At 38.4% G+C, this 27082-nt stretch overlaps 3 protein-coding genes across 5 annotated transcripts; 2 read left to right on the top strand and 1 right to left on the bottom strand.

The window, feature by feature from the left end:
* Positions 1-840: 840 nt before the first annotated feature.
* LOC122667949 (aldehyde dehydrogenase family 3 member H1-like) lies at positions 841-10288 on the bottom strand. The gene is made up of 11 exons (XM_043864444.1): positions 10236-10288; positions 5017-5284; positions 4697-4765; positions 4481-4577; positions 3588-3794; positions 2691-2806; positions 2501-2605; positions 2232-2404; positions 2005-2095; positions 1728-1877; positions 841-1114 (listed from the first exon to the last, which is right to left on the bottom strand). The coding sequence occupies exons 1-11, from the start codon at positions 10271-10273 to the stop codon at positions 887-889; spliced, it is 1542 nt and encodes a 513-aa protein (XP_043720379.1). The 5' UTR covers positions 10274-10288; the 3' UTR covers positions 841-886.
* LOC122667953 (NADH dehydrogenase [ubiquinone] 1 beta subcomplex subunit 10-B-like) lies at positions 7795-26210 on the top strand. Of its 2 annotated transcripts, none has more exons than XM_043864451.1 (4): positions 7795-7816; positions 21914-22203; positions 22334-22373; positions 25931-26210. In XM_043864451.1, the coding sequence occupies exons 2-3, from the start codon at positions 21918-21920 to the stop codon at positions 22354-22356; spliced, it is 309 nt and encodes a 102-aa protein (XP_043720386.1). In that variant the 5' UTR covers positions 7795-7816; positions 21914-21917; the 3' UTR covers positions 22357-22373; positions 25931-26210. The 2 variants fall into 2 exon arrangements, with proteins under 2 accessions (XP_043720386.1, XP_043720385.1); XM_043864450.1 differs by lacking the exon at positions 7795-7816 and adding an exon at positions 9804-9840.
* On the top strand, positions 12552-20340 carry LOC122667951 (uncharacterized protein DDB_G0271670). 2 transcript variants are annotated; one of them, XM_043864447.1, is made up of 2 exons: positions 12552-13648; positions 19659-20340. In XM_043864447.1, the coding sequence occupies exon 1, from the start codon at positions 12712-12714 to the stop codon at positions 13642-13644; it is 933 nt and encodes a 310-aa protein (XP_043720382.1). In that variant the 5' UTR covers positions 12552-12711; the 3' UTR covers positions 13645-13648; positions 19659-20340. The 2 variants fall into 2 exon arrangements, with proteins under 2 accessions (XP_043720382.1, XP_043720381.1); XM_043864446.1 differs by having other exon boundaries at positions 12552-13650; positions 19594-20340.
* Positions 26211-27082: the final 872 nt, after the last annotated feature.

The raw sequence follows: 27082 nt of genomic DNA, 5'->3' as shown, positions 1-27082 counted from the left end.
GAGGACTGATTCTAGTGACGTGATGTAGCTTTTGACAAAGCCGGTAGATAACAAATTTCCATGGGGTTTGTTTCATATTTTGTTTGATATTGACTATGTTTTGAAGTGGATTACTGTTGGGGGTATGATGTCTTGTATTCCGTTGTTTGGTTTGTGGATTGATTTTGAAGGGCTGTTAAGAGGTCGTAGGCAATCTTTCTCTATAGGGTTTCACTATTAATACATAGCTAGCAAGGATTCTTTCTCTGTAAGACAATCTAAGAGAGGTGTGAGGATGAGTGGTTGTAACCTTATTCTCCATTGATAGTGAAACAAATCTCATCTCACTGTGGACGTAGGCAATCTTGCCGAACCACATAAATCCTTGTGTTCATTTGTGTGATTGTTTGCGATTTCCATTCTTGTTTGCATTGTTTTAGGATTCGTTTTATAACAGGTTACATCTGTTTCGTGGAACGTATTAAGGGATGACTCTGTCACAATGAGGTCTTAGTCAATGATGATATTTCATGAACAATAGGCTGAAAGGGTTGACTGGTAAGGATTCTTGACCCAGCCCATGGCATGTCCTAACCCATACCCTTTCCCAGGGCAAACAGATCCAATCATCTCATCCTCTCCAGGTTTTGAAATATTGATCTTGCTCACAGCCAATGGATATTAAGACTATAATACAACAAAGCTACTTAACAAACCCCAAGGGGCATGAACATCTATGAAGAACAAACCAATATCATCAAATATATTGCACAACATTAAGGATCGCTTTTATTTACATTTGAATAAATTCATACTGCTACACGAAAAGGGGAAAAAAAAAAAATCTCATACTACAATTAGGCAAAAGCTTCTTAAGAATAACATTGATGTTGATTCAAATCCTCGGTCATCCGACCAAAGCAAGAATTATGCCAAATATGTTACCCTCAAGAAGGGCCCTCACCAATTTCTGTTTTCTAGGGGTGTATGGTGGGTATCTTGCTGATGCATCCCCACTAAAACCTCGGTACATAACTGCCTTCTTGTGGCTAAATGCTTCAAATGAAAATTTACCATGGTAAGAACCAATACCACTCTCACCAACTCCTCCAAAAGGTAAAGAGGGATTTGCAAGCTGCATCATCAGATTCAAAATAATTATAAGATGCCTAGTACTACTCAAAATGTATTAGGAGTATCCATACACAACACCAAGGATTTAAAACTCAGAATCAGGCATCAAACTGGTCTCCATCAATTCCGAACCAATTCCAATTCGAATCAGCCAGGATCAGCCAGAATCAGTGAAGACTTTGTTCAGACTGAGTTGGACTTAGTCAAATACCTTTTTTCAGTATCAGTTGAAATCAGGATTGGGATTGGCCATTTCACCCAATTCAGTTCTGTATGTTTGAAACCTTGTATTACACCTAGATTTTCCAAATCCTTATGGGCACAAGGAAGTTATCTTTGACAGATAGAACCCAGCCATTAACTTAGACAAAGAAAATATCTTCAGCTGGAAGAGGAGAACATAGATGAGGTAAGGCAATTCTTTGCTTGGAAAAGAATTCCAGTGAATAAGTTGATACATTACCATCTGGCATTAGATATGAGACCAGCAGAACCAGTGAATAAGTTGATACATTACCATCTGGCATTAGCTATGAGACCAGCAGACTTCGAACTTTCCATTTATTATATAGAAGTATTAGTGCTTGATGTATTTTCATATGCACTATACTCACATGCAGAATCGTGTCATTGATGAGCATCCCTCCTGCAGAAATCGTTCTCACAAACTCCTCCTGAAGCTTCTTATCATTAGTGAAGAGATATGCAGCAAGAGGCTTTGATCTTGAGTTAATAACTTCATAGCTATCTTCCACCTTGTCAACCTTTTCTCAAAATGGAAGGAAAAGAAAGAGAAAAAAATAATTATCAATATCATATGCTTAACATATATGGACAGCAGCAAACCAAAAAGATAACAGAAGTAGCTTAAGCCTTTTACAAGGTACTAACCGTGACAATGGGAAGTAAGGGCCCAAAAATCTCCTCATTCATGATTTGAGTGTCTTCTGGAACATCCAGTAAGATGGTTGGGGAAATTTTTCTGCAAGGCATAGAAAGAAGTAGTTATGGTCTCAATTATTTGTCCCCTACAGCTTAGCTAACAAACCCAGTAGTGTAAGGATGATAACAATGGAACAACAACATCAATAACTAAAGATGACGACAACAGAACTCACAGCTGTTTCTCATCCCTTTGACCTCCATGAATGATCTTACTGGAAACCTTATCCTCATCTAAGTACTTTGATAAGCGTGCATAATGGTTGGAATTCACAATACGGGAGATATCCTTTGATTGCAATGGGTCCTTTCCAAAAAATTCCTCTAATGCATGTTTTAAAGCATCAATCTGATGAAAAAATATATGAAATCAATAGAAGAATCCTAGAGAAACTTTTTTTGCATAAATGGGAAGACACATTCATAAAAGTGTAAATATTTCTACCAATGTAGGAGCAAAAGTTTTTGTGGTTATGACATAATCTGGAGAAACGCAGGTTTGTCCATTATTGCTTCCCCACTTGCCTGAAACTATCCGTCTGGCCGCAACCTTGGAATGACAGAGGCAATTCAACATCAGTAACAATAAGAGTCACAAATATGGCAATGTAGTCAAGGAAAAACAAATATTTTACCACTAAGTTGATGTTTGAATCAACAACAGCAGGAGATTTTCCTCCGAGCTCCAAAACAACAGGTGTGAGGTGCTTTGCAGCAGCAGCCATAATGATACGTCCCACTTTTCCATTACCTGCACATTTGATGATTGCTTACTTGATATGATAACATCAACAAAATCAAGTATGAAGGACCCAACATCCAACCAACTGTTTAAATTAGAGACGGCTTCTCATCCAAAACAGGGCTTATATTTCCTGCTTTCTTCCCTATTTTCTTCAACCAGTCAATTTCAGTTGATTCCCTAAATCTTTTTATGAGAAGAAAATGAATTAGTACTCCTTTTGGATTTTTTTTTAAACTTTTCATACTATTTTCCAACTTCTTTTCTTTTAGTACTCCTTTTGGATTTTTTTTTTTTACTTTTTCATTCTATTTTCCAACCTATTGTTTACATCTTCTCTTCATCACCTTGTACAGGTACTGACTGATCTCTTATTTCTCACATATTGTTACAGTACCTTTTCTGAACCTCTAACTCCGATTACAACTGTTTCAGCTTCCCTTCACTGAGAACTTGAAAAGCATAGGGATTTATCACATAAAGTTCTCCGTTTTACTGAATAACGAGAGAAGAACCAAAAATAAAAAATGGAGAACTCTAGATTTATCATAGATATTTGAAATGACTATAATGTTTCATAATTAAATATGACTCCTGACCAGTAAAAGTTTAAGGTACTATACATTTCGTATTGTTTGAAAACATGACATAGATACAGAAAATAACATTGCTAGAGACCAGGGAAATCAAAATGGAAATACCAAACCACCATGTAATTAACCCATTTATAGCCATTCAATATCAAAGGATATCCTCAAGATAAGAAAATAATTAGTGAATGGATACAAACCTGTATAGAATAATTTATCCCACTTTTGCTCCAGCAGTGCAGTTGTTTCATTGATAGCCCCCTCAACAACTCTTATGGCAGAGTTGTCCACATACTCTTCCAAATACTTTCCAAAAAGTGAGGATGTTGCTGGAGCAATTTCTGATGGTTTTAAGACCACTGAATTGCCAGACGCAATAGCACCAATAACTGGATCAATAGCTAACACTGGAAGGGAAGACCCCCAAAAATATATTCTTGTCAGATAAAAGGGGTAAGCCGTAACATTCAGAAGGAAGAAAAAAAGAAAGAAAGAAAGAAAACCCTAGCTCACACTTTTCACAATGATGAATGGATCAGTTAACTTTACCCTCAAGCATGCATAGAAGAGCAAAAGGGAAAAAGTTAGGGGAAGAAAATCTTGGATGCATTTTGTAGCCATGTTGCTGGCGCTTGAAAGGTTGAGTTCAAGGAGGACTAAACCTGTATAAGCTTGGAAGTTGAAAAGGCATGAGTAGCTCAACTGTGATGAGAAAACTGCAGGTTTGAGCCCCAAGATCATCATCTACTTTCTACCCCAATAAAAACAACCCATTATTGGCTATCCTCCTATTTTAACCTGGAAGGAAAACTAGAGATTTTTCTTTAGAAGGTTATTATTCTTAGGCTGAAACCTTTGCTGTCACACCCCGCCCCAAATACCTAGAGTAGTGTGACTAGGATGTTCCCTGACAGCCCACTGGACCTCCAGGATCACCGACACAATGCATTACCTTACAGTTCAAAATCACATAATCAAGATCAGAGCAGCGGAAGATAGAATATTCAACATATTTCTAGTTGGAAGAAGAAAAATATTGGATGACCAAAATACAATGACATCATTGATGCTAAGGAACCAGAATGTGACATACAGAAAGGATAATTCCAAGGTGCAATGATCAAAACAACACCAAATGGTTCCGGCACAATTTCAGCAGATGATGGGAAGGTCGTAAATGAAGTCTGGGCCTGCACAAAAATGCCAAACATTGCAATTGGTGATGGTTATCTATTACAGTGACAAGGACAAACAAAATAACATGATTCATAATTGGTTCAACATAAGAGAATGCAATGAGAACAGCGACCTTTTCTGGTGTCATCCAATGTTTTAATTCCTTAAGTGTATGATTACACGAGGACTTTGCCATCGAAATCTGTGTAGAAACCAATATGAGACACATAAGAGAACGGAAGGGAATATTAGCAAAATGCAAATCACTAGACTAAAGCTTGGTTATTGAAATCCTTCCTATGATTGTGTAAATTTATAGACAGAATCTTGAAATCTGTACTAACTAAGTAACCACTAACTCTCTTGTCCAACAGGGGGGGGGGGGGGGGGGATATGGAAACAGAGTAGAAATTGAAATCGTAGAAGACAAGCAGAGAACAGAAGTATTAGGACCTCAGCGACATAAGCTTCGGCCTCAGGCTTGGAGAGGTCCTTCTGGAGAGCTTCGATGATGTCCCTCTCCTTTTCGACTAGCATTCTCAAGATACCCTTTATCTGTGCCAGTCTCCACTCGTAGCTCTTCGTCTTACCAGAACAGAACGTACCTCTGAGCTCTTTCACTAACGAAGCAGCCGCATCTCTATCAAATCTTTCCTTCTGATTGAACAACATCTCGTCCGCCATGACAGTGAGAGATGGAGATTGAGCTCTACAGGAGTACCTGAAGAAGAATCACAAGCAATGGCAACCAAGCACATATGTTACAGATAAAGAGACAGAGAGAGAGAGATAGATATATATACATAAGGATCCAAATTGGGTGAGGAGTGGATTTTGTTGAGAATGGATGGGACAAAAAAGGGAATAAAATAGAAAGAGAGGTTAGTGTTGGTCACCGTAACAAAAAAGAAGAATTCGTGGTGATGCGGCCAAAAGAAGGACGCTTTTGTGAAGGGAACGTTTGAATCGATTTCTTTTCTCGGCGGTTTTCATCTCTTCCACATCCGCTGGAGTAAGCGAAGCCGAGGCTTTAAACACACCCCGAAAAAAAATATGTTATACAAAATAAAATAAAAAGGATAAGGAGATAATTTCTTTTAAAAAAAATTCAACGAAAATCATTCTCCTTAGAGGCTAGTGCAATTAAGTGGGTCATGGAAGGGTATTTTGAGAACATACTAAAACTTAGGAGGGGTTTATGAACCCAACGATGGTGGGAATCTATTCATCGGATGGTGCAAGGAAGGACTTTGATCGTCTCAAGTGCAGTACACCCTCAAGTGCACCAAAAAGGTACATCTGACGGTGCACCTTAAAGTGATTGTGATAAAAATTCTAAAAGAAAACTTAATAGTCCAAATTCCTAAAAGGGAAAATAGATAATGTTTTTATTTCATTAAAAAAATACTCCATTATTTTTTAGTAAAAAATGAATGAAAGAATTAATTTCAAGTAAAATTTTATAACAAAAAGCTCTCCCTCGTTGAACACCAAAAAGAATTCGTGATTTTGATTAATACATTATGTAAAACATTAAAAAAAAACTATTTTTTTAACCTTTTTACAAGATTATGAACCATGCCTCCAAGGGACCCCTGTTGGCTCCTCGTGGGCTCGGAAAATTATCCCCCCCAGTACTGGGGGCGGTCATGTGCGCATCATGCGGTTGGGGCACCGCCCATGTGTGCATAGTGGGCCCCACCGTGCACACATGGGTGGTGCCCAGTCGCACGATGGCACTTGACCGCCCCCAGTACTCGGGGCAATAAAGTTCCCATGGGCTCTGTGCCTCTGTGTCATGTTCTCGTGGATTTGATCATTTGTGGGCAATCTTAGTAGACAAAAAAAAACTTCCAGTCTTATTATGAAACTAATCTCTAAAAAATTTAAAAAGCGAAAGAAGAAAATAAAAAAGAAAATTACATATGGGTGTTGAAATTTAAGTTGTGATGTACATATTTTTTGATTGGATTTGCAAATATATAAAATAAGGGGGAAAACTCAAAGGAAGTGTGCACGCTGCGCCCAAACATTAATGGGGCAAAATGATCACCTTGTGTCTGCCCTGTTGATGTCTCTACATACACTCCTATTGGCTACCATGCATGCACGGGGCCATGCTTCCTCACAGAGATCTCTTCCCCACAAAAATTTAACATAGAAAACAAAAAGAGAAAAGAACAAGTGGGTGTTTGCCAACTTGAAATTTGAAGCTGTAATGCACACATGGTTGATCCACTGAATTTGGACTTGGGATTTGGGACCTCTGCATCAAATTTGTGATTTAGAACATGAAATTAGCCATTAGGTCAGCTGTAGGGACATAAGCTTGTTCTTCCGGTTCTAATCATTTTCAATGGAACCAAGGAATCTTGCAAAAAAAAAAAAAAAAAAAATGGAGCCATGGAGGAGAGAAAAATAGGGGGAGGGGGGATCACTGCCAAGCTATGTCCTGTGTGGTTCCTAGACTAGTATAGGGGCCAATGAGAAAGCGCATGGGGACAATCGACATGGATAGAATTTTTCATTTTATAGAGGGTAGGGTGGTCATTGCACACTTCCTATATCTGGGTGCAAGTTCTACGCAACCTGACAGTTTCCTTTTCTCCAAAAATAAACCTAAGAAAATTTATAAGAGGTGGTTTCCTCACCCACAGCCAAGGATGTATTTTTTCATCATGGGCATTAATGAAGGTGGGAATGTGGGATAAGCATCACATTGAGAGTAGGAGCATTTTCGAACTTTGGTCCAATAGGGGAAAGAGCATTTATGGCTGTCAAATCGTAACGCTAGAGGTAGAGAAAACTTTCTCCACATTTATATGATGACAAATGGGGTGGGTTAAGAGTTATTTTAGAAAACCTATTAGATATGTATTCTCTATTTTCACATCAGCACACCAGTTACCCGGGGCGCTTTTAACTATGGATGGGAGATCGCTGCTAGGTCGCATAGCTGTTGCATCAAAATATAGGGAGGGTGAAATGACCATCTTGTTTCAATGAATCCTCCCCTATCGAATGCTTATGTGCACGCCCATTGACCTGTGCTGGTATGGGAGCCACATGAGCTAGTAGCCTTCTTTTTTCTTTTACTTAATAGGATTAAGTTTTCTTTCATTCAGACCTGATCATTTCACATACAGGACCCATTGCAACCCCTAGTTATCATGCACATTCAATTTCAAAACAAACTTCAAGTTGATTTGACTATGCAAAGCCAAAGAACAGAGGAGAGAGAGAGAGAGAGAGAGTAGAATCAGTTGGTATTCCATTAATGTGAGAAAATATATATAAAATTTGTTTAGAAAAAAATTTCTAGATGATCTCATGATCCACCTTGAAAGGAATCGTTTAATGGTCTATTTCGTTTTATGTACATTAAAAAGGGTGATATGGTAAATTGTCAATTACAAGTTTACAGCCAATGGATTCTCAAGAGTGATTTTGGATTAAGTTGTATATTCAAATTTAATTATATACTTCTTTATACATGTCTTGCATCTTTTTTTAATCCTATAATTTTCGATACTTTATTTTACCACTTGGTGAACTTCATTTGAACAACACTTCGACATATTAGTAGGATAAGGTTCTCTAGACCATCTACCATGTTTGAGCTACCTTGAGGATTGGTTCGTGGGAACTTACAATTGGATGGGTTTGTACAGCCTATGGATTGATCAAATGTCAAATTTAAAGTCTATTTAACCCACATTATAATAAGCTTATTCCCCTTATATCTTCAACTATCGAACCAAAACTACTACAGATGAATTTTCAATAAGTTTTTGCATTATGATTTTGTTAAAAAATATTAAGTTAATACATTTAAAAGGATTTGAGAGGACTAAAATTTATTAAGTTTTTATTACAATAAAAAAATATTTCTAGAGGACACAAGCAATACACAAAATTTTCATATAATATCATGAATTATATGAAAATAAACTAAGTAATGTAAATGTTGTCCATATGGTATCCATGCATTTATAAAGTGCAAAAGTTCTCTTATACTTAAGATATTAGCTTTGGGAACAGGCAATTAATTAGCTGATAGGTGAGACTAATTTAATTATAGGTTTCATGTCTCAATCTCCCAATATAAGAACATGCAAACTACCACAACACAAACCCATCAAAAGATCCTATGGCCCACTTATATCAATAGATTCAGATCTTAGCCTTGAGTGTTTGTCAACATTAATAAATAATAATCATTTAAGTTATGATTTTTATAACTAATCATGGGACCAGTTCAATAAATCCAATTAAGACATAGAGATAGAGATACCCTACCTAGCTAGGCTGTATGAATGGAATGGGGACTCAAATCAAACTCTTATGTCCTACAAATTTAAGTCCCAATAAAGTTTTTCTCTTCTTAATTTGGAACTTTCAAGATCTTCAAGATGGTCAAGAATGGTTCACTATTGTGGGGGTATGGATATATCCTCTAGAATCCAATTCAAAACAAAAAAAGGCAGGAAAGCCAGCATATGAAATCTGAATGGGTCCCCTTGGTAATCTAAGGTGTCAAGGCTGTGTTTGTCACCGACCAAAAATTGATTTCTCATTCACAATGATCCATTAGCTTTCTCACTTAGGTGTAAAGTTGGCTTTCAATAAAAAAATTTTGGGGGTGGGAATATTTGTTCAAAGTTGTGTATGTACAGCTCAAGTGTCAAATTTCAGATTCAAATTCAATCACACATTTAATTGGTAGTCTATGAACTCTCTCCTTAGTCTTGTATTATACGTGTTTCTAAGAAAATACAAATTAATTAATCCCTATATAGGTCATTCTCTAATGTGGAGGGTTTTGTTAATCTATTATATGGCTCACAATTTTTGTTTTTTAAGTCATGGATCACGTGAAATATAATGCTTTTAGGCTGAAATTTACCCATATAAGTAATTGTAGCAACATTCCTACAAAACCTAGTAGCTAGGAATTTTGAAAAAGAGATGAAGGCCCACCTGATATGGAGAAAACCCTAGTAAGCCCATTATATAATTTTGTGTATTGGGCTTGATCCACTTCAACCCATTTGTTGATAAAAGACACTCAGATTTTCCATCTCCAGTATTTGGCTTTGATTCAAATTATCATAATTGGGCCAGAGTCAGAATGGGTCAAAAGTGGGGATTTCAGGTTCTGGTAGTGGTAGTGGCAGCTAATTTAATTTGGTGAAATTTTGGGCCAAGAATGCTGTTTTGGGTCCAAAACAGGGTTATTTAATTATAGCATCTTAAGAACCAGTTTCAGAGAGAGAAGTTTATGGCATGCGAGTCTGGGTCGTTTTTCGCTTCATCGGTCTGGGTTCTGTATATCCAAACCTTCTGTTGATCATGCTACTTATCTATTTTTGGTATCTTTTTAAGTATCCTGTTTTTCTGCTGGCTTTGGTTGTGTGAATGAATACCATCTACCCAAAAAAAAAACAAGAAGGATAAGGAGCACATTAATGGATAGAGGGAAGGAAGTAAGACCTGCTGCTTAAATGGTAGTTTCGCAAACCCTAAAATTGACTAATATCTCTTAGTTTATTTATGGCAGTAGAAAAGTAGAAGATGAAGAGAGACATTAATTTGTGTAAAACCAAATTCTTCAAAGAAACTGATGATGGAAAGGAGGAAATAAGAAGAGGGGAAGATATAAGATGATGTACCTGCAATCACGAACGAGCTCAACACCTGCGTTTCTCATGGGCTTGGAAAGTTGAGAATGCTCCTCCTATAGATAAGAGAGAGAGAGAGAGAGAGAACTTTCTTGAGCCATTGAATACAGAGAGGAGTAATAATAGAGGATAAAGATGTTTGTGTGTCTACAATCTACATAACATAAAGTAGTGAACATTGTGAGTACACGCTTGGACCTACCAATTAGTCATATCTAACTTCCAACTCCAGAGTCCAGACAAACAATTATTCTAGTTTTTTTCATTTTTTCTTTTCTTTTATGGAAAATGGTATCTGTGTGGGGAGGGTGGCAGATGCGTCCAAGGTAAATGGGGGCAAAATGACCACCTCGCCATCCAGCAAAGGTGAATGTTTTGATCCGGATGATTTTAGAGAAATTTTTTTTTTCAGCAGATTGTATTTGAGGGTCTGATTCTATGGTTTCTAAGACCGATTTCGACTGAGCACTGACTAATTTTGATATCTGAATCCAATTTCATAACCCAATTGGATTGGAATCAGCACTGAGGGATTCCAATTTTATAACCTTAGGTCAATGTTGATACATGCCTCTCCCTTTGTCAAGAAATATCTCTTATTTTATTTTATTTATTTATTTTTATGTTATATATTTAATTAAAAAAATTCTATACAATCAATATTACAATTCACTGTAGTCATTGTTATATTGAGAATATTCTCTCTTTAAAAAAAAGGAAAATGTTTTTTGTAACGGTGGCACAAGCTGCACCTAGACACATGGGGGTGGGCGAAATGACCACCCTATCCCGTGAATGACAGGCCCATATGTCTGGGCACAAACTACATTGCAGCACAGAGAACATCAACTCATTGTATATTTCTACCACTTGCATTGGTGATTTGGTCATTGTAGCTGCTGAATAGATAATGATTTTCTTGAATGGACTACATTTCTAAATAGAATCTTAACAATAATAGGGTCCACCAAATGTTGAGCTCTTTCAGTTTATCTCCTTATTCCTCGATGGGCTTTATTTTTCAGATAAATATATATGATCCATAAATTAGATAGAGGAAATGCTAGTCCCAGAGGGGTTTGCCTTCCAAATTCAGTTTTGCAGTTTTACAGTTTTACAATCCCTCCGAAAAATATGAAAGATAATAAATAAAGGGAGTGTCAAAAGGAAACCTATATTGATGTATATAAAAATGTCTTACGAGACAGAGAAAAGTAAAGTTACCAATCCATTAACATCTTAGAGGTATCAATAAGAAAATCCCACAAATAAAATATCAAGATCCATGTATCTAATCTAGGCAGCTCTTTAGGTTTACTTAGGCATCGTTTGGTTGCAAACGAAAAGAAAAGTTTTGTAATTATGATTGTGTAATCTACCTAATACTCTTTCATTGTTGGTAATTATATTTTTGGCAAGATTCGATGTCTGGACACAGAACCATGCAAAATGATCACCGCATCCCCACGAAAAATTGAAAATTCTTGGGATGCAACGATCATTTCGTGTGGCCTTGTGTCTGGGCGCAAGGGTTATACACCACATAGTACCACGTAACATTCTTTCTCCTAAAAAGTATATAGAAACATCCTCTAATCATGAAAATAATTTGTATAAAAACAATAAAAAGGAAAGAGAACGTTACCTAATCGCGTGCAGTGCGTTGTCCCTGCACTCAGATGTACAATTTTGCAAAATGACCATTGTACCCTTAAATATTTTCACCTTTCCATGAGGTGCATTTGCATAGGTCATTTCACACGGCCTGTCTAGTCACACGGGCCGCATGCTCCCAAACAATAATTTAGTTGTATAAATAAAAAAGAGAATAATAATGCCACCATTTTATACATTAGACCAAAACAAAAACAAATAAAAAGAAAAGACAGCGCCATTATGCTTCCATTTATGGATGATTAATTGTTAAACCCATTTACGGAGGAGTAATCGTATCATCTTTACCCCTTTCAGTCCCCAGTCAAGCGTCCTCTTTAACCTTTAAAGGGATATATTGTCTATTCGACGCAACGGTTCGTCTGTCTCTTCATCATATCTCATACGTGTTGAGTTTTTCTCATCAAATTGATAGATTTTGTGAAAATTTTCACTTTTTCCATCCTGTTTTTGATGGTCAAAAGGAAAATAAAACAATAAAAAAGTGAGATTTTCCAATCCTTTTGACCGATCCTTTATTTATTGTTTAGAAACGATGGAAATTGTTTTATTGTCCGGTCTGGCCAATCGACTCCACTTCATGGTTCGACCTTAAAAAATTGCTTTCAGTTTCAGAGGTTCAGATTGAGCTTTGAAGTCTTGAACCTAATCCTTTATCCTTTCCTTCCTTTAACAGTTTGCAGAAGTCCACTGTTCGGGGGCCAGAGTATCTCCTGAGACAGAATGAAAAGAATCGCCTTGATTTGATAGAAGAGAGACTGAGAGAGAGACAGAGAGAGAAGGGAAAGGAAAGATGCTCTCACTAAAGCTGTTACGTTCTCTGGTTTTAGGGGAAACCATTAACAATCCTCTCCAATTTAACCAAAATCACCATGATCTTTCAGACGATGATGTCCCTGTTCACACCCATGATATCCATACCCATAATCAAAGAAGCAGCAGCAGAAGAAGAGAGAGCAACAGTAATGGAACCAAAACAAAAACCCCTTTACTCATCTTCCTCCCTACCAGAGAGGTTGTCAGGGACACATACAGACTAGCCACAATTGCCAGAGACATGGGCATGGATTTATACCCGAGCCCATCTCTCTCCCATGTCATCTTCTTATGGCCATCTTCATCGTCTTCGTCATCATCATCTTCTTCATCATCGCCATCTCCATCTGTACCATCCTTATGGTCATCATCATCATCATCTTGGTCATTCTCAGGAGATGCCATTCCTCTCCCCTTTCCTTCCCTCACTACTGCCTCAACTGCTCAGCTTCGCAGCTTTGTTGGTCTTTCCAAGGGCCTCTTCAAGCTCGCCTTTTGCAGCTTCAGCAGTAACAGCCGCAACAGTAGCGACGGCGATGGAGATAACACACGTGACTGGGACTGCTCTTCGCTTTCTCTGTATTCCCGATTGAGTGGTGATCGTATCGATAGCATGGATGGCTTCTGCAGAGCCATAGCTGGAATGGGTTGGACTCTTTTCAAAACCAAGAACAACCCATCTCTTGTTTCAGGTGAGGGAATCTTTAATGGTGTCAAGTCTGTCCATCTCTTTAGGAAGATTGATTCTAATAAGGTTCGGGCATCGCAATCGAATGGAGGTGGTGAACCCACATCTGGGGAGTTCAGAATTAGAGAGTTGAGGTTGCCTCCTTTGGATTTCAGGAATGCCCCTTTAAGGATTTTGCAGTACATAATTCTGATGACTGATGATCTCTTCTATCTTGCGTGAACCGGTGAGTTCTTCCTTGATTTCCTTCTTAATGTTAATGGATTTAGTTAATTCGGTTTCTCTTCTTGTTTGGATTGTTTGTACACTTAAACAGAAACTTTAATTTTTGTTAAATTTTTTCGGGGAGAGTAGATGTGCTTGAATGTTTCTCTGTTTGCTTGGCACTTTTGTTGGATTCATAGAATTAGTGAGTCAAATGAGAAGCAATAAAAAACATATTTTTCAGATTTAGTCAGGGATTATGAATCTAGTTGAGGTTTCTCTTAGAATTGGGAAGATAGTCATAGAGGGGAGGGAGAGGGGTAGTGAGGGTTGATCCTGCCTTTGGGGGGGGGGGGGGGGAGAGGAGGGTGGCGGTGTTCAAAGCAAAAGAGATTTAAAAATGTTGGTCTTCAAACTTGCCTATTTTCTTACATTCATTGAATATTGCAGAAACTCAGGACCTCACAATCCTTCCTACTAGCTTCAAGTAGCATGAACAAGGTTTTTTTTATCCCAAAGAAAAACTGAATTTATCTGGTGCTGATTTCGATTTTGAGCTAATCCAGCAACTCTTTGATAAAAATTTCAATATTTCAATGAAATTTTAAAGGGCTTCCAAACTTTACATTATTCTCTATTTATTTTATTAGTAGAAAAGTTAATGAAGACCTATCTCCCCAAAAATAAAAAGCCCGATGCAGGATCTGAGGATATGATATCTAACGCCCTGAGCATACAATTTCTTCCCCATAGGGGACTCATGGATTAGCCGCCCCCCAGCTGTTCCTCAATTTCTTCCCTGCAGGGGACTCATCTGTTACACCCCCACCCCTTGTTTCCCCACTTTGATTTTGGTTCTCTGAAGAAACATTAAGAGAGAGAGAGAGAGAGTATGTGAACTGGCTGAAGTGTTCCACTTTGTAGTTTGTAGTAGCAATGCGTAATGTTCTTTGCTCCTTTCCACCATATCCAGGCTCCACATGAATCCTTACTTGTATGTTCCTTCATGGGTTTCTCCTTTTAAACTACCTTGGACATGACTTTGCTTCTGTTTTTGGTGTTAGGTCCTATATCTGTGTACAGTTTCACTCTTCTTGCTCCTCACTTCCTCTACCTCTCTCTGCCTGTAAAATGCCTAGTAAAAGAAGGATATGAGTGGCTTGGTAGTACTTGATAGGCAATGACAAAGTTCAACATTTAAAGGTCATGTAGCTGTTGTTCCTTGATTCTTTTTGGATATTAGGATATAGGAAGTGCAGGATTTCGATCCTCACCAGTAGTTATGAGTTAGGATTCTGATTTCTGTACCATAGTCAGTGTGCTAATTTCTGAAATTCAAAAGCTTTTATGGGAAATCCATGTGAAGTGTTTTAGGCAGCTGGAGAAACCTCAGTTCCTAATATCGGCTTCTGTCAAGCTTTCCCACCCGTTGTTTGGATTGAAGGCAGTATAGGAACATAAAAGCAAAAAAGTGCAAATAGGAGAAATGATAGGAATCAGACAATGTGAAAGGCTATATGACAGGCATCCCTAAAGATAGAGAATACTTGGATAAAATCAGTTGTCTGTGCATATTCCTACCTTGACACTCACCATGATGAGTTATTATTCAGTGAGGGACCTAAGGATTGAGGTTGATCATATAAGATAGCTTCTAAGAACTTGTTATCACAATCACAGAATCGCTTCTACTATCGGGTCCTGAATTCCCAGATATGGAGCTCTCTCAAAGCTTTCAATATGCGCTTTTTATTCTATTGGTGAGTGGTGACATGTGACCCATCTGGCATCTATGGAACCCAAAAATGCCCCTATCACAAGATTTGGGTGCCCACTTCACGTTCACCATTTACTCTTTACCCCACATTCGAAGTCAAATATCAAACAATACGCAAATTGTATACAAATCTTTGACAGGGAAGGATCGAGGTATACCTTTAGTGGTTATTTTCTTACAAGTCAGTTGAAGCTTAAAACGGTCTCCATGAAACTAACTATATTATTCTCCACCAAGTTAACTCAACTGGAGACAAGGGGCTTCCTAATCAACTGGAGACAAGGGGCTTTCTTCACATAGTTTCTCCATGGCAGGCCCCATCGGAAGAAAGAGCTAAACTGAATTTTGATGGATGTTCTCTGTGAAATCTTGTTTCTTCAGGCAATGGTTGGAACTTTTAGAATATGGGATGGGTCAGTTATTGGAGCCTTCTCAGTCCACTTGGGGAAGAAGACTCCACTACACTATATCCTACCATAGGGTTGGAGTTTGCTGTTGTGGGAGGATATGACCACATTATGATGGAACGAGATTGGATAATTGATGCAGTAGTGTTGTCGTAGTTGGACTGGCAAGACCCGCTGCGGAATCCTTAATCAAGATGGAACCAACTCAACCCGAGTTTTGGTCCAAGAAGGGTGGTAGGGATTTTTTTCTACATTGGGGTAATATGTAATTTTTTATTTTAATTGGGTAGATCAAGTAGGAGGTGTGTTTTCTCCTCACTTTAGTAGTTTTTTTGTTGAATTAATTTCGTAGTTTGATAGTAGTTGCTATTTGTAGGAGTCTTTATTTTTTTCAAATATCCATGTAACCCGACCAGGAAACAGCCTCTCCGCGAAGCGGGGGTAAGGTTGTGTACATTATGACCCTCCCCAGACCCCGCAATGAGGGGTCCTCACACTGGGTCATAGTTGTCAAGGCGTCACCTAGGTGATGCCTAGGCATCCACTGTCCAGGCACCTTGGATGCCTAGGTCACCTAGTTGGTGTCACCTTGATTTTGGACCTTCTCGAATGGGTTGCCTAGACGCCGTGACAACTATGTACTGGGTATGCCCTTTATGCATTTAACCCTATAATGGAGTTAGTTTCGAATAATGGAATGAATTGAAAGTTGGCTGAGTTACTGTATCATGTTCTGTGAGCCTGCTGTTGGTATACTTCCTCTTTCTCACCTCTTCTTCCTTTTTCTCTCAGGTACAATCCATTTCCTTCTCTTCTTTTGTTTTTCTTCCTCTTTCTTTCCCTTGGTGCAACAGTAAGGTTGCTCCATTGTGACCAAGTGGTCACGGGTTCGAGTCTGGAAACAGCCTCTCTGTGATGGCAGGGGTAGGCTGCGTACATTATGACCCTCCTCAGACCCTGCAGTGGCAGGAGCCTCATGCACTGGGTACACCCTTTTTTTCTTTGCCTTTATTCTTTCCTTCTCCTTCTTTGATGTTATTTCATATTACTGTTTCCCTACTCTGTTCCAACGGTACCTAACAGTCCCTCTTTGTTGAGTTCGATCTCTCTCTTCCCTCTGCCTTTCAACCTGATTTTTGGGTCAAAGGAAGCCCTCCTCTGGGCATCCAAACCCTTGGAGTTTCAGCCCCTAACTCCAATCTTAAGAATCAGGCCTGCAACTAGGTTGTCTTTGAATCTGTCCACCTGGTCTTTGCTTCAGTGTATTCTCTTTTGACCTTAAAGTTGCTGAATCACTTGGGGTTTGCTGGACTTGATAGAACACCAATCAGTAACATTCTCCCACAATTTCAACTTAATCATCGACCTGTAGGGAGATCCCTCCCAACTGAGAGCACCGCTGTTCTTCCGCCTATCTAATCTATCGTGAGATAGAAGATGATTTGGCAATGATATTTTAATTGTCACCAAGTCCCTTTCTTTTCCCAAAATCACCCTTTGTTTTTAACTCTTAGTCTTGTTTTACTTTAGTTCCAAGTCTGCCCTCATCCTGTAACTCTGAATTCGCATGGTACTAATGATGGCCACAAAATGGATTTTTGGCCCATCAATGTCAATGAAGCATCACTCTTCAACATATATGAAACCAATTATCTCATCTCTTGAGACTACCTAATGAAGGTATCTAGCTTTGATGCAGATCAGATGATGGGGGATATGCTCGTGGTCGGAAAGAAGAGAGAAAAAAGGAAAGAGAAATCATAGGGGAGAAAGAAAGGAGATAGAGCATGCAACTCGCTTTTCCAAAACAAAGCAACTCTATTCCATAATCCCAAATCGTGGGTGAGGTCTAGCCTCTTACATGTACTTATAAAACAAAAAGAAATATGAAATAGAAGTCTAACTTAACCTAAGCTTCTTACTTGACTCAAACAATTAAATAGTAGTAAGAAATAACAACTTAAATAGATAAAGAACCCCTTCTATACGTAAACTCTATAGAAAGAATCCTAAGCTAACTCAAAACTAATCTTATTTCCTTGAAACCAAGTTCCACAAATATGCCCACTACTAATACTAACTACCTGATTGGCATACTAATTTCATGTACCCCTTTGGACCTAAAATTTGGGCTTTGTAATCGAGCTCATTACAAATTAAAATACTTAAAAAATAAGCCCATAACCATATACTATCATAACATGCCCAAAATAAAAGATCAGACCACATCCAATGGTGGTGATCATGCTCCTGCCTTATTCTTCCCTTGTTAGAAAAAACTATTCCTCAAGTTACGTATAACAGGAGGATCTTCAACACACGATGAACATCCATCCTTAGCCTTATGAAATCATTGATCGGACCACAGTCCAACGGTACAAAATCTGCGGTAAGGAATCCGTTGTTGAAATCGAATGTGGAAGCACAAACTCGACGGGTTCTATCAAAATCTAAATCATTGTATGTTCCTTCATTAGTAGTTCTTCAATGATAATTGGAGCTACTTGGTCTTCCATCATTGGTAGCATGTCTTTTTGCTAGTCTGCCATTTCTCAACGATTGAGATCAATTTGTCGAACAAGGATCTCATACAATCGGATGTAACCAGCAGTTGGTTCTTAAATTATTTACATTGTCACTGGGTTTCTTCGATATTTGCTTCAACCGTTCACATTCTATTGTAGCCCTAGGAATGGGAGGCTTGAAGGTCAGGGCTTAGTTCATTAGCAATGTCACGATTGCCAAGTAAGCATGAATACAACTGTTTCCTAAAATCAGTAGCATTTCGGCGGACTACATCCTGCCTTTTCACCTGTGTAGTCCTATGCATAGTAAGTACTATAGCCCCAATTTATATCCCTAGTGGAATAGTCCCCTTAAAGAAGATCAATGTCATTCCTTCTTTTCCCGGAACCAGGATTTGCAAATAGTTAAACTGTTAGGAAGATTTTGGATTTATACTATAGCAACATACTTTATGAAAGTGACAAAACTTCATGTCTTGACTTTTACAGTGGACAAACATCATAGGACAAGGGGAAGATCAAGAGGCCAATCTTTGTAGGATGGAGTACATTATGTTTATACAGACTATGACTGCACTAATTCAAATTACTTTTCAATCGCAGAAAAACCTATAAGATTTCCACCTGGCCTTCGAGCAACCAAAAACAAAGACTCCTAATAACCATTATTGATCCTACTTGGTATAGGGTGGCCTGGGGGGTGTTAGGACTTAAATTATCAGGAATCAAAAACTTGGACTCCTAAGCAAACTTAAGCTCCAAAATCCCTATTGGAGTCAAAGAGCAAAACAGAACTTACTAAAAATAAAAAAATATTAGTTGCTTCAAAATACTTCTTTTCAGGAAGAAAATTGTTGCTTTTCAGTTTAACATTGAAACTAGAATTCCCCCTTGAGTTATCTGGTTTTTGTTATTCTTATTGGTCACCATATGATTCATAGTTAATGAAGTTAATGAAGCTTGGCCATTAGAAGCTTGAATTTGTGGAGGGGGGGGGGGGGGAGGGTTCAGAATGCTGTTAAGAAATGAAGTTACCTACTTTGCTTGGTAAATTTGATCATGTTGAAAGCTTGATAAATGAAGCCATTTATTTTTTTTGTTGCTATCCACTTTGATTTCTGCTAAAGGCTCTTTAATTATGAATAGATTGCATCAGTAAATTTATTTTTTTATGTGTACTGTCTGTGCTTCTGGAACAGGTGGAACTCTGCGTTCTACCAATCACTGAGCAGCTCCTATTTTGTGTTGCTTTGACAGCCATTGAGCAGTAGTCATTTTGCAGTCCATTTCTTTTACAGCATATGCATTTCTTCCTTTGTGCAGATATCTTCAACAAATTCAATGGTTACAGTATGTTATTTGAATACAACAGCTAACCAACGGGCATTTAGCAATCCAGAAAAGATTTCACGGCGGTCTTTTGGAACCTTACTAACTTGTTAAATGTAGTAAGATTGGAATTTGAATTCCATGGTCGGTCATCTTAAATGAGCAGTGATCTTCAACTTGCCATACCCATACAAATGTCATCGAAAGCAGATTCTCCAATTCAGGGAATGGAAGCCAGAGTGCTTTCAACCATGGCAAAATTGAAGGGAGGCTCACCAGCTGAAAAAGACATGGAGGAAGAGCATTCTGTTTCATTTCTATAGAGGACATCTTTGCACCATCTGTAATTCAATATGTTCATCAAATCAGTTGATTAGCCACGGCATATGGCATATGATGTTCAATATTAATAGACATGATGTGTCCGAAGAGAGGCGTTGATCTTGACTTCTTATCATGGATTATCAAATTAACGTAGTTGAATTGATCCGAGACTGGGTTACAGATTTTGTCATTGTAGATTAGCATGTAGGACAATCTTACATGTTATCCCGTATGATTGCTCTTATTTGTGTAGGCTCCTTGTTCACATGTGTACTTGGACATCCCTGGACTTATGTTTGATACCTTTGGACCAGTTTGCTGGGACTGGAAGCAATATATTTCTTATTAACTTGCTGATTCTCATATCTCGTGATTGCAGCTGAGCAGGTTCTTCTGTGACAAACAGAACCGGATTCATAATGGGTGCAAGTTTGAGAGCCAGTCCTGAATGAAGTAAGCAATACTTATTATGAACTGGTAATTGAGGATGGATATTTTGATGGGAATGTGGGTGTAGATTGTCTGTAGGGGTTTGCAATTCTCCCTGATAGATAGAAAATTGATATTGAGCGCTGCTGGTTAACTGTGAGAATGTCTACGTCATCTAATTCTACCGGCAGAGATAATCAATGTTCCAGGTCTACACAGTGAAACTGAACTAAATTCACACCCTCTATATCTGGATCATGAAACGTTAATATACCAATTATGAATTAGCAAACTCTGGTAGAGAAGAATTAGCTTGAAACAGCATCATAATTTCTTTCAGAGCTGTAGAAAAGAGCTGAAACCGATGTCGGCTTCTTCAAGTATAATGTAAACCAGTGACATAAATATTGAGTTTTTTATTTTTAAAATTTTTTTTATGGGAAAAAGAACCTTGCCTGGCAGTGTGGTGCTTGCGCCTAGACACAATGGGAGGCAAACTGACCCCCTCGCTCGTGAATGCCAAAAATTTCACTCCTATTGATACTCTTGACGTACATTTTGATAGGCCCTCGCATTGATGCAGGGCAACGCTGCCAGGCAGAGAACCCTCTCCTTTGAGAAAAATTGACACATGAATCAATTAGGGAAAAAGGATGTTGCTTGGTCGTGTGGCCCCTGCCTGTGCCTAGAGGCCCTAGACAGCCCCCTCCCCCTGAAACGACCGCTTCACACTCCTTTAAAATGAAAAATACCTCCTTGGTCGATGTTGTTGTGCATCACCTCATTGCATTGATGCAAGGGACACGTGACAAGGCAACATTCTTCTTCCCAATCATTTCTCATCTCATCATTATTTTTTATCTTACTATGTTGCCTGGTTGTGTGACCCCTACACCCAAACACAATCCTCTTGAATTGACCACCCCACCCTCCTACAAAATAAAAATACCCCTAGGCGATGCCTTTGCTTGTCCCCTCATTGGCCCCTGTGTTGGTGTAAGGGCCAACCAACTAGACAACATTCTTCTTCCCAATATATATATTGGGAATATGATTGGGATTAAGACTGAGTTGTTATTGTTGTATATATTTTGAAAAAAAGAACATTACCTCGTTGCATGGCTCCTGCACCCAGACACAAGAATACGTAAAAGTATCACCTTACTACTCAGCATGAAATAAAAAATCACATCTATGTTGATGCCTTGGTGTGTGCTCTTATTGAGTCTATTGACCCATGTGCTGGTGCAGGTGCTACAAGATCGAAGAGCGAATCTCGCTTGCCTTTTTGTTTTTTTGTTTTCTCTTTACTTTTTTGGCTTCCATACCAAAGCCCAAGTGTTATCTTATAGACCGTAAGTTGTGGGAAGGTTATATACTTTAATTAAGGTCTATGAGCTGGTGGGTGCTATATAATATACAATGGGAAAGTCCATGATCCCGTGGATGTTATATACTCTGAAGAAGAAGTGAAGGGCGAAGAGAATCACAGAGAGAGAGATGGTTCGGAAGGGAGGAGTAGTGTTCGACGAAAGTCCTCCAGATGACTTCGACCCAGCTAATCCATACAAGGATCCGGTGGCGATGCTGGAGATGAGGGAGCACCTGGTGAGAGAGAAGTGGATCGATATCGAGACAGCAAAGATATTGCGTGAGAAGGTGAAGTGGTGCTACCGCGTCGAAGGCATCAACCATCTCCAGAAGTGCCGTCACCTCGTTACCCAGTATCTTGAGTCTACCCGAGGCATTGGTTGGGGCAAAGACGGACGCCCCCCTGACCTTCACGGTATGCATTTGTTTCGCAATTTTTTGTCATTCCTTCCATTTTCGATTCTTTCTTTCTTCTCCTTAATCGCAGAATCAAATCTAATCCGTTGCTTTGATGGGCTTCGTCTATCGGTTTTCTTTGATTTCAGGTCCCAAGGACTTGTTTGATTGATTCTACTTGTCTTTGAGGTAAGTTCTGATCAGAATTTGTTAGTTTTGTACAAATGGTTTCAGTAATTTTGCTTCTTCAGGGAATTAGGGTTTTATTTTGAATGTTTGGTGCTTTGATGAGCATCTTAGTTGACGTTAACTCCTTTGAATTGACTAACTTGATTAGTCCTTTTTGTGTACTCTGCTGTTTACTGCTTGTTGCAACTGTGGTGATGCGAACTCGAATTTGAAACAATTCGTGGCTCTGTGTGATAAAGACTAATGAATTTCTGTTGGTCGAGTCGATGAACTTTGGTTACATTTGTTTTGCAGGAAAATATTTTCTAATTTTTTTCCTCATCTTATTTTACCGATTGTTTGGATGAATTCTGGGAAAAAAAAAAATTTCTCATTTTCTGCTGTTTGGGTTACCTAAAATTTTTGTGTCTTCGTATGAACACTGGCACAATGAGACAATCCTCCCCCACCCCCTAAAAAAGGAACTCTGTCCAACACAATATTCTTGTGGATCCATGAAGGCCTTTACCGATTCTCTGTTGTGAAAAGAATGGCTTATGATAGTGGACATTCCGAGCAGACAAGCGGAGGATCAAACTATCTGCTGCCTTAGCCCACAAACTCTCAGCTATGCTGCATGATCTAATGCCTACAAGTAGTTACATCAATTCCACTTTCCTCTTATTCTGTGGACTGCCATGATTTACCCAATGTTCCTAATGAGCAATGAATTATCCTTCCCCAGAATTTTTTCCCCACAGTCCTTATTGGTCAATCACTCAATCTGCACGAGACTTGGGCATATGGCATGCACTCTTGACACCATAAACATTATTTCGTCCTTTTTATTTAAAAAAGAAAAACATGCTTGTCAAGCATCTAGCACAAAACAAGTAAACCATCGTGTGTTAGCTGTCTACCTTAATAACAAGTCAAGCATCTATCGCAAAACAAAATTTGATAACTAGTCCAATCTATTCATTCAATCCAGTAACTGGAAAATCACATTATCTCCTTTTCACCATGCAATTTCATCAGCCACCTTTGCCATCCGGCTGTTTCTTTTGCAAGAAATAACCTTGCTACTTTTTTATTCTCAGTCCCCAAATCAGTTGCTGCCTTCAGCATAAACTCATCAAAGTCCTTGAACTTCATCACTTGGCTATACAAATGAGTGTATCCATTTCTTCTGCCATCATTTCACCAAAAGGTTCAATGATAACCGGGTCTCATAATTTGGCTAAAGGCTTATTTAGTTTTCATTTGTTCTCTTTTTTAATGAAACAATCCCCTCCTGTGATCCTTCTGCTACTGGTTTGCATTTTTTTCTTTGCTACATTGTATGTATCATCTGGAAAAGCTTGGAGGTTAATGTTCACATACCTGTTGGAAGCTTTTCTAGCATATTGTATTATAGATGGCTGGATCCAAATGAATGCTTCATATGGACCTTTCTTGAGACATTTAGGTTTATTAAGGAAAAATAGAAATGATGTCATTAGTAGTGGACACATTTTTGGTTTTAGATTGTATGCGCTCTGATGCAGAAATAAAGACTTACCAACTTAGGAACTCCCAAAAGAACCAGGCCTAACATGGTCCAGTTCTATTCTAAACAGGCTTAACGTGGCCTGAGTCCACTTTGTTTTAGTTTCAGTTGCTTCTGTTTTATTTCAAGTGTTTTGGCTAAGTTTGGTTGAACCGGTGGTTCAATGGTTCAATTTAAGTTATGTTTTTTTTTCCTCCTTTTTTTAATAGAGTTTAAGTTATAGGTCCACATTATCTTGTTTTCTTTTAGAGTTTCTATAAGGGATGGAACATCTTGCAAGGAGGGACGGCTAGGGGGTTTCCTAGTCTAAATAAAACTGTTTTTGATTGTTGTTATAAATAAAGGGTGGAGGGCTCTACAGACTCACGTATTCCATTGTCAAAGTTTCTGTTTTGCTTGGCTCTGTGGTGAATCAGTGTCTGTCCTTGTGATGAATCAAGGCCACGATTGGTGGTGAATACAATCAAATCCTTGCAGTGAGAAGCCCAAGTTCTGCTCTTTTATTTTTTTATTTCTTTTTTTGAAGAGTATCAAAGTTGTTCCTGTTCTAGCCTGCAGTTGAGATTTAAGTTCTGTTTCTGCAATAGGGAACTCTTAGTCACATCAGATTTGCTGGAAATTGAGGTAACAAAGTTCTGATCTACATTCTGATCTCATAATTCTCATACGGCGAGTACCATTAACACCATCGCTTGCTATTTTGGTGGATATTCAAGAAACTCTGTTTCAGAATTCTGTTGAGTCTGATTTAAGTGGTGGTTATATGTTTGATAGTACTGAAGAATTCCGAACCCTAATCGTTGAAAATATCAGTTGACTAGTCAAACTTCAGGTTTTCTACTCCAACAAGGATTTTACAGATTCAGCAAATTTGACCCTTAGATCTTGCTGATCTTTTCAACATTTATTGTAGTCCCTAAAAGGACCACTCGACCAGGATTATCCAGCTTTCTGATCTCTGGATTTTGCTTAATAAAAAAATTCCTAAATTCTGGATTTTCTCTCTGTTTTTGGGATCCTGTTCTGCTGGTGTGTGTGTGTGTGTGTGTGTGTATATCAATCAGATCCACATTACAGTCGGATGCTATGTCACACCCAAATGGAATCAATTTCCAGTTGTCAACTACAGCCTTGGCAGATGGAACTCAAAAAAGTGCTACTTGTTTTAAGCAAATTATAGATTGCGTTGGATGGCAATGTAGTAATAATGGAAGTGAATTCTACAAACCCTTCCCCCCCACCACCACTGAAAAAAATTTTGGAGAAAAAAGAAACAAAGAGTGATACTGTACTGTCATGTGCAATCAATACGTGGTATACTTTTGTATTGTTCTTGTAGACATTTATTTGGAAAGGTGTATTTCACTTTAGATTTGGTTGTACATGCATGAACCCCAATCAACACCCTCTTTCATTTCCAAAATGACTGCTATTAGTATTACGTTTATTGACCCTGAGATTTGTTGCCGATATTCTTCTGTTGTTTGTTTAATCTACATTCTTATACCTAATCCATACCGGAAACCATTAAAGTGAAATTAGGAATGGTTGTAATTGCTTGAACTCAAATGAGTCAAATCATCACCACCCTTTATTTCCAATTTTGACTGCTGTTACCTTTATTGTCCTGGAGATTTGTTACCAATATTCTTCAAGCAATGGAAAAATTTGAAGTGATGCTCAGTGAGTGAAAAAGCCTTTTCCAAGTATGTATAGATATACTAAAGAAAACAATGTAGTTCCTTGGCCCATGAGGTGGATATCAAAATGCTTCCAGAAACAAGAGCTGGTGTTTTTCATTCACCATCCTAACCAGTAACCACGATAAAATCTTTTCTCAGAACCCAGGGCCATCACTCTGTGTTTTGAGCCTCCTTTCCTTATACATGGGCCTTTTTTTTTTTTTGTTTGTACATGGCCTAAAAAATGGTCTGGTTAATTTCCACCGTCACACACATGTGAACACGTGCATAAAAGGATGAGAGGAAGAAAGAAAGAATTATGTTGACAGGATTTTTCCTTCCTACAGGTGACTGAAATCGCGAGGAAATTACCCAAGTTTGATAAGAAAACTCCATTCTCCATCCGGTTGCGCTGCCAAATTTGATAAAAGGACTTCAATTATCTGTTACCTTATTAAACTGTTGGTTCTATTTTTTTCCATTTCTTTCATTTTACATGCAAAGTTTGTTATTTTGGTTTTCAACTTGTAGCATGTCCACTGGTTGTCTTCCAGGATCCTCCGTTGTGGATTGTGATAGTGGATGACAGAACTTCAGATGATGAAATAAGTTTCTTCTGGCTCACTATAATACTAACTTTTCTTGAAGAGGTCTTTATGTTTTATAATTTTTTTTTTATGCTTTTCATTGTCTATGCATTCATTTAGATGAGCTTCTCCTGTAGAGTCTGTGATAATGATGCACCACTTGCCTTGGAAAATTTCCCTAGTGGAGTTTATATCTGGGATCATCTGCGTCAATAGGAGGGTGGACAGCTGGGAACATCCAACTCTTCTACAGTGTTCCTTACAATTATGTTTTGGAATGGCTGTGTGATAATCTAACTACACCATCAGGTTTTGCCATTTGATTTCTCTGAAATAGTTGGGGTAGTGAGTGAGATGGTAAGGACCAGATGTAATTAAAAGATGGGAAAGACAAGGTCCACGGAGAATTTGGACAGTTTAGGATGGAATTTTGTTTATTGGAGAAAGCTTTCCTCCACCGTGCTGGAATGTTCACTGCACCATCTTAGGGTTCACAAACTTCTATAGGGTTTTAGTATGTTTTTCAAAATATCCTTCCGATATCTCCCCCCCCCTTGCGCATCTGAATCCACTGCGGTGAATGAGAATTCATGCACCTTGGCTGAATAAAAATTCGGTCGTCTGTTTATTTTTAACCCGGAAGAGATTGATGATTTCCAGAAAACTGAGTACAGAGAGAACATGCAGTTTGGGGCCTGCACCATTGGATCAATACCAAATCAACGAGGATGTACTGGGGTAAAGAAAGGCTCTAAACGCCTTGCAAGTACTCAATTTTCTTGTTGCTTTTTATATTTTCAATTTGGATAATTCGGTCTTTTTTTTTTACATGGATGAGTGAAAAATATATTTAAGAAAAGTTACAATAGCCCGGATAGCTCGACAAGGGACGGATCCCAGCAACCAAGGTGG

Source organism: Telopea speciosissima, chromosome 7, assembly GCF_018873765.1.
Source record: "Telopea speciosissima isolate NSW1024214 ecotype Mountain lineage chromosome 7, Tspe_v1, whole genome shotgun sequence".
Taxonomy (NCBI): Eukaryota; Viridiplantae; Streptophyta; class Magnoliopsida; order Proteales; family Proteaceae; genus Telopea; species Telopea speciosissima.
The sequence above is the reverse complement of the archived record's forward strand: the minus strand, read 5'-3'. Positions and strand labels throughout refer to the sequence as shown.

Bases quoted from the DNA above. Each gene is read 5' to 3' on its own strand.
- LOC122667949 (XM_043864444.1), bottom strand. From the start codon at position 10,273: ATGAGAAACGCAGGTGTTGAGCTCGTTCGTGATTGCAG. The intron at 2,807-3,587 runs GTTTGTATCCAT...TCAAATGTGCAG, and splicing joins GGATAAATTATTCTATACAG to GTAATGGAAAAGTGGGACGT. The intron at 2,096-2,231 runs GTGAGTTCTGTT...TATGCCTTGCAG, and splicing joins CAAAGGGATGAGAAACAGCT to AAAAATTTCCCCAACCATCT.
- LOC122667951 (XM_043864447.1), top strand. From the start codon at position 12,712: ATGCTCTCACTAAAGCTGTTACGTTCTCTGGTTTTAGGGGAAACCATT.
- LOC122667953 (XM_043864451.1), top strand. From the start codon at position 21,918: ATGGTTCGGAAGGGAGGAGTAGTGTTCGACGAAAGTCCTCCAGATGAC. The intron at 22,204-22,333 runs GTATGCATTTGT...CTTTGATTTCAG, and splicing joins ACGCCCCCCTGACCTTCACG to GTCCCAAGGACTTGTTTGAT.